Genomic DNA, 7,022 nt, shown 5'->3' with positions numbered 1-7,022 from the left:
TTAATAATGAGAAAAGGCAAAGGGGTTTCTCGGAGTTCCACGACGGATACAGTTACAACCATAGCCACAGGAAGAACATATTGAATTACTAGTATGAGTAAGAGAAGCCTTCATTATCTCCACGGCAAGATTTGCGTTACTAGCAACGAACAACTTGAACTCATCAGAGCTAGCAATCGTACTTATATTCTTTTTGATATATCCAAACGCTGCATCGTTAAGGACTTCGTCAAAAGGGAACTGAGCGAGCTCAAGGATGTCAAGAGAATTCGACAAACTCAAAGAAGACATAAGCTCCATTCTGCATAGGTCACGTAGATGAAGAATGACATATTTGTCAGCCGCAATATAGAGTGACCGAGCATGTTGTTTCACGTTGTCAGAAATCGTATAGCCATGACTGTATATGAACTCAACAAAAGCTTCCAACTCTTCTTGTTTCATCTCTGAGAGAGTGATTGTTTCCACCTCTTTAGTTGAAGTCTTAAGCTCGTCTGATTCTAGCATCTTCTTGAAAACCTCAGATCTTGATGCCTATTCAAATTCCAAAACATACATGCATGAAGAGTAAACTTCATTAACAAGTAACAACACACAACAAGATAAGCAAAACTAGAGTTGATTCTTGAATAAGATGATGATCATCAATAAAGAGAGACCAGAATAAGTTTGTGGGCAGAGATAGCTGAACCATCGTCACTATTCATTGCCTTGAGCCGTACGTCAACTTGCCATTTCTCTGCCAAAACCTTTGCAAGTCCTCCCGAGAAATCCTCTTTGTTATTTGGGGTTGCCATGACAATAGAATATTTGTCGTTGTAAAATGATGGTTAGATTATATAGAGAACACAATGAAAACGGTCAAAATGATTTATTTGTTTTTTTTGTTTCTCCTACTATTTCCATTTTTCAAGACTTTGGAAATAGAGAAGACATAAATACAAAGAGATTTCCAAGTCCAAATTCTATCATATTGGCCTCCTCCTTTCTTGAAAATTGTATCCCGAAATTGAACTTGTGATTAAGAAGATAGTAATAATTTGTTTAATTGTTTATTACTATCTTCTTTATCACAAGTTCAATTTCGGGATACAATTTTCAAGAAAGGAGGAGGCCAATTAAAGAGATAATATCACGATAGTAATAATTTGTTTTAAAAAATAAATAAATAATAATAATAATAATAATTTGCTTAAAAAAAAAGTTTGGTACATTAGTATTAAGATGTTTAAACATGTCATATACATACATATCTAAAATTTTAGCAAAAATAATATATATACATATATATATATATATATATATATATATATCTACAGGGTTTTCAAAAATTTATGTTGGTTTTCAATTATCCAAACACACGCTATATTTAGACACAAATTTTAAAAAGAAAAATTCGAAAGATAGACACAAAACTAATAAAATGAGATTTGTTAATGGTTTATATTTTCTTTTTCTACCCACAAACAATTATAAATTAATTAATAAATAAAAATTTTACTTTTTCTTAATAAGTGTGAAAATCTTAAAACATCAATTCCTTTTAGAAACACAGGGAGTATGAATTAATATTTGGGTTGACTGATAACATAGCACGAAGGAGCAAAACAAAATACAAAACTAGATGATTACTTTTTGCATGGCCATAACTCGTGATGACGTTCACGTATGCATTTGTAATGACCAACTACTTTTGTCTTCGATTCCTTAAACCACATGTCTATGCATGGCTCTGGCTCTGGCTCATCAATACAATCAGATTCACTTAATTAAAACACACCTTATGAGAATACCATAATTAACTATGAGAATAAATTTGGACTTAGTTATAAAACGAGTAAACGAATATTAAATTAAGGTTCTATAATAAGTACATAGTATCCCCAACAAGAATAAACACTAAAGAGAAAATAGTTAAACAAAACAAAACAAATTACACAAAAGAATATTTTGACTCTACCTTATTCCATTACAAAACAAAAGAGTAATCTTTGCTTTAAAATTTGTTCACTTTTTTCAAATTTGTATTGGCATAAATGAATCTAATTACACCAACTTTTCATCAAAAATAGTAAAAAAAAAATTGTAAAAATTATTGTTCAACCTATTTGTAGTGGCATAAATACATCCTATAAACTTCTCTATGATTGTTGTAATAGTAGAAACTAAAAATATAATAAAACGAACCATTCCACGACAAAGTAGAAAAAATCAAAAAAATAAAGTAGAAGCTAATTTGATCAAAATCTATAGTAGTTGCTTTAAAATGTGCTTTAGAGTACTCTTTCCCTAATTTTAAAGCATGCCTCTTTCCTTTAATGACATTTGATTGCCATAATTCCCACCACACTTTTGTCTTCTCTTTTCTTAAAATACCAACTTTTTCTTACTTTATTTGAACGTGTATTATTTTTTTTCTTTTCATTTGTTTTATTCAAAAGATGATAAAAAGACGAAATAATTGTATTAGAAACTGAAGTTTTAATAGTTGTAAATTGGAACCTAAGGAAAGAAAGACCAAACTTTCATAATTTACGTAGAGTCACGCCCAACATATATGTGATACTTTTACGTTTAATATTAAGCTTTTGGTTTATATATATTCAATTGTTTTTTTTTTTCAACTATTGAAACTCGATTGAGAAAAAATAATATGATATACCTACTTTTATGAAAGGTGTACCCATAGAAAAATGCAAACGAAACAATAAAAAAGATAATGATTTTGTTATGTAATTAGGAGAAGAAAACTATTTCTTTCAAAGAATATGAATGAAGTTATAGTAAAAATAAGTATATATGATATATTCCACAAGATCCATCCAATCGATAAATTCCAAAGGTAAAAAGTAGCATCAGTAAATAGTGAAAAGCTAACAAAATGGAGGAAGATTTCGACAACGTTGTTACATGTTAACAAAAGTGATTTCATCAATCACCATATTCCATATAGATGAGACATCAATATAATATTGGGGGAATTTCAAAAATACCCCTTTTCATATAACTCTTTTTAAAAATACCCCATTTTCAAACTTTATCAAAAACCCACTAAAAATGTTGAAATTTATCCAAATATGTGTGTAAGCTTATAAATATATACACAAATTACCTTTATATGTGTCTAAAACTTTATACACCTTTCATAAATAGCGTAAAAATAAATTATAAAAACCTTATAAAAACCGTATAAACCCTTTTAAAAACCTTTTAAAAACCTTATAAAACTTATAAAACGATTTAAAACTATTTAAAACATTTTAAAATATTTGTATCGAATCTCCCAGTAGTATTTATTATATAGAAGTACCTTATAAACTATATAAAACTTTATAATTTTTATATTTAAAAAGGGGTATTTTTGAAAATGGATAGATAAAGAGGGTATTTTTAAAAATGGTTACACCAAAGGGGGTATTTCTCAAAAATTCTCTAGAATATTTAAGGTGGTTTTAATTTATATATTCGGGGTTTGTTATAAAGCTATTTGTTGGAAAATAATGGGATACTATTTTTTTTTTTTTGGTTATGATGATATTCACCTTTTTATTCATATATGTTTATGAGGTAGAATTTTGGGTAATATCTCTTTGAATTCGGTATTTGTTTTGATTAAATAGAAAGAAGAAAAAAAAACTGAATATTCGTTATGGTCATGATACGAATAGAGTGGCAAATAATACAATATAAATAATAACCAAAATACAATATAAATAATAACCAAAATAAAGTACAACATAGATACTTAATTTTAAAAGGTCTTAATATTTTCTATAATACATGGACATAATGTTTGTTTACATTTTCTGTATCTTTAAAACCTATAGAAAGATCAATGTTTCTTACTATTCTTAGCTTTTGTGTTTGTAAAGGTATCAAAATACATGATTTCACATATTGGCACTTCTTGAAATTTATGATTTTTAATTGTTTTTTGGTTTTTTAGTAGAACGTACCATATCGATGATTATGCAGAGAATTATCTCATGGATGACTTCTAAGAGAACTTCATATTTGAAAGTATTTTCATCTTCTTGTGTGAAAATTTCAATGCGGAGAATACTCTTAATCAAGAGATCATGTGATATATACTCAACGTTAGAGATGTGATCTATACTATCCATATCTTAGAGCATGTTCAAAAGAAAGTTCTCTTAAGGAGTTCTCAAAATTATTTTGATAAAAAAAATGAATAATTATGTGAGAACAGTTATCTAAAAAAGCTTAGAATTTAGGGGCGGACATGGCCCAAAAATTAAATGGGTGCAAACTGACATGTTAAGGATTCAAACTCACCACATACCATATTTAACGGGTGTAAACATAACCATTATGTACAATATATTTTTTATAACATTTTGTAGGTTAGTGGTGGCAGCTCCATCATAACCACCATAAACTATAACGTAGGTCCGCCCCTAGCTCAGATCATCTCCATCATAAACATTTAGTGGATATCTTCCAATTTTAAGAAAATGAAAAAGAATAAGAAAACACGAAAGAAAGTGTGATAATGTCTCTACAAAATCATTTTGAGAAATCCTAAGGGCATCTTTATCGGCATATGTGGGAGGATGCTATATCATTAAAAACACTATGAAATAATAAAATAGTGTATTTTGAAGGAGTATTCGGGTCTTGCTTAAGATGTTTGTTGAGTGGGTGTTTAAGCCACGTGTCATGTGGTGAGTGGTATCTTTTTATGTTTTTGTATTAATTAAATAAAACGTTTGTGTGCTTTAATTAATATGTTTGTTTCTTTTTATGTTTTTCATTTTTATCTACATTATTTTTTTTTGGTTATTAATAATTTATAATTGTATTTTCTGTTTCTTTTTCTTTTCAAATCAATTTTAGTATTATTTTGTATGTTTTTAATTTAAAATTTATTTAAAAATATGTATTATATTATTAAATTATTTAATTTTAAAAAAAAAACTAGAGATTCAACCAATAATCAACTCTATAACTTTGGTTCTTAATTTTAACATCTTACATTATTATATTAATTTACTACCACTAAGCACCATCCTCCCACATATCCCCTTAAAGATGGTTTAAGACATCCATTTGCCAAATGTTAATTTTGTAGTGCCTCAAATTTTCAGATGAAATAGTTATATTAAAATATTAATTTTGTTTAAGTTATAACTGAATTTGAAGACATCTACTGATGTGGATGCTCTCCAATAAATGAAACTATGCTAGTTTCCCAAAAAAAAAAAAATTGAACTAAACAATAATATTTTGGCATTTTGATAAGGTTAAACCAATAACAAATGCCCATGTGTATACACAGTACAAGTAACCGTTGATAAAACAAGAATTTTAAGAGCTCTTTTTTCTTCTCTTTCTAATCTTTTTAATATTTTCTTTTTTTTAATATGTTAATAACTTTGTTAAATAACGTTGTTGGAGCTGGTCTTAAAGAACCTCTAAGAGATGCTGACGTGTAACGTGTTGACAAATGATTAGATGAAATGTTTTTTATGAAAATAACAAATTTTAAAGGCATAAAAATGAAAGTCTCTCTTTATTGTTTCTCTTCCTTCTCTCTCTCTCTCTCTCTTTTGGGAATCTCTACGCCATAAAAGATTATCTCTCAAACTGTTTCAAATCCTACGAAATTGATTCAAATCTGGTTCGATCCATGTTTATATCATTATATCCATCGACGACTAGGTTATTAATCTCCAAATTTGGATCACGAAATCGGAGTCTCCTTCACAAAATCTTTCACAAAATCAGAGTCTCTCTCAATTTTTCCTACGAAAATCAAAAAGAGCTTTTCAACAGGAGAAGAGAGAGCTTCTTTAGTTTTGCCCTCGAACTATTAAATCTCAAGTTCTGATTCTTGGATGAAATTATGGGTTTCCGATTCGGTTTTATATTGTTTGATTCTTTCAGTTATAGAGTTCATTGGCTTGTTCTAATAGCTGTCGAGAGTTCTGAGGTTTTTTAGAGTTCTTTTAGAGTTATTTTATTTTACTATTGATTGCTTAGCTAAACTTTAGATACCAAATTTTGAGTGATTTTGTGTAGTAAGATTAGTTCGTGTTCTAGAATCAGTATCTGTTTTTTCATAAAGAACAATTTGTGTTTAAGTCAGTTTGTGTTTTTGAAATCAGTTTATGTTCTTTAAACATGATGATGAGATTCCTACTGAATTTACTGCAACACCACCACATAACATTAGGAATGTACATCCTCTGAATTTCCGGTGGTTGGAGAATTCTTAAAGAAACGATATGATTATGTTCATCTGCTAATGGAAGACAATTTATCGTCATCTAAACCAGCTATAGACAAAAGAAAACTTGAAGATGGGTTTACATATGACACCAAATCTCTTTTTAAATGTGTTTATCAACATTTAAATATCAAATTCGTTTGTCTCTTGTATATCTTAATTTTCAAATATATATTTATATCTTAAGAATCTCTCATAAACTCTACTATTAGAGTGAGTATAATATAATGTATGCCCTCACTAAAAAAATTTTAACTTTAAACTATCCAACTTTTATACTATAAGATATGGGCAAGAACCCTAACCATTGGAGAAGATCTTAGAGCAACCACAACAGGGGCTTTAAACCTGGGTTCTCTTTGTTTTTAACAAAAAAAAAAATCAATTAATGACATAATTAGAGAGAACCGGCTCTCAATAGAGAGGCTTTTGGTGGGTGAAGAGTCGATGACGTGGCGCTCTGTGAGTGGCCGAAGTGTATAATATATATAAAAAAAAAAACCCAATCGCCAATTTTTCCTTCTCTTTCGCGACTCGTTTCTCTCTTCTCTCTCTTTCTGGGCGATATGAAAACCAAAAAATCGAAAGGTTGGATCCGTTGATATCTAATGCTTCCACGGCGGAGAATGGTCTGATTTAGAAGAGTGGTGAAGGAGAAGCAAGCGTCATCAACGAATCTCCATCGACGGTGGGTTTCCGGCGAATCGACAGAAGTTGGGATTCTTAATCGGTGAGATTTTTGACCAATTCCGGGAGCTTCTTTCAACAAATC

The 7,022-nt window shown here is 29.4% G+C and overlaps 1 protein-coding gene across 1 annotated transcript; it reads right to left on the bottom strand.

Annotated features, from left to right (window-relative positions):
• Positions 1-971, bottom strand: LOC17874979 (BTB/POZ domain-containing protein At5g48510). Its single transcript, XM_006280998.2, has 2 exons — positions 660-971; positions 1-534 (listed from the first exon to the last, which is right to left on the bottom strand). The coding sequence occupies exons 1-2, from the start codon at positions 795-797 to the stop codon at positions 1-3; spliced, it is 672 nt and encodes a 223-aa protein (XP_006281060.1). The 5' UTR covers positions 798-971.
• Between the last annotated feature and the right edge of the window lie 6,051 nt (positions 972-7,022).

This window comes from Capsella rubella, unplaced genomic scaffold (assembly GCF_000375325.1).
Source record: "Capsella rubella cultivar Monte Gargano unplaced genomic scaffold, Caprub1_0 scaffold_8, whole genome shotgun sequence".
Lineage (NCBI taxonomy): Eukaryota > Viridiplantae > Streptophyta > Magnoliopsida > Brassicales > Brassicaceae > Capsella > Capsella rubella.
This window is presented reverse-complemented; position numbering and strand designations above follow the sequence as displayed.

Coding starts and splice junctions, on each gene's coding strand:
- LOC17874979 (XM_006280998.2), bottom strand. CDS start 797: ATGGCAACCCCAAATAACAAAGAGGATTTCTCGGGAGGACTTGCAAAG. Junction 535..659: donor CTGCCCACAAACTTATTCTG/GTCTCTCTTTAT, acceptor GAATTTGAATAG/GCATCAAGATCTGAGGTTTT.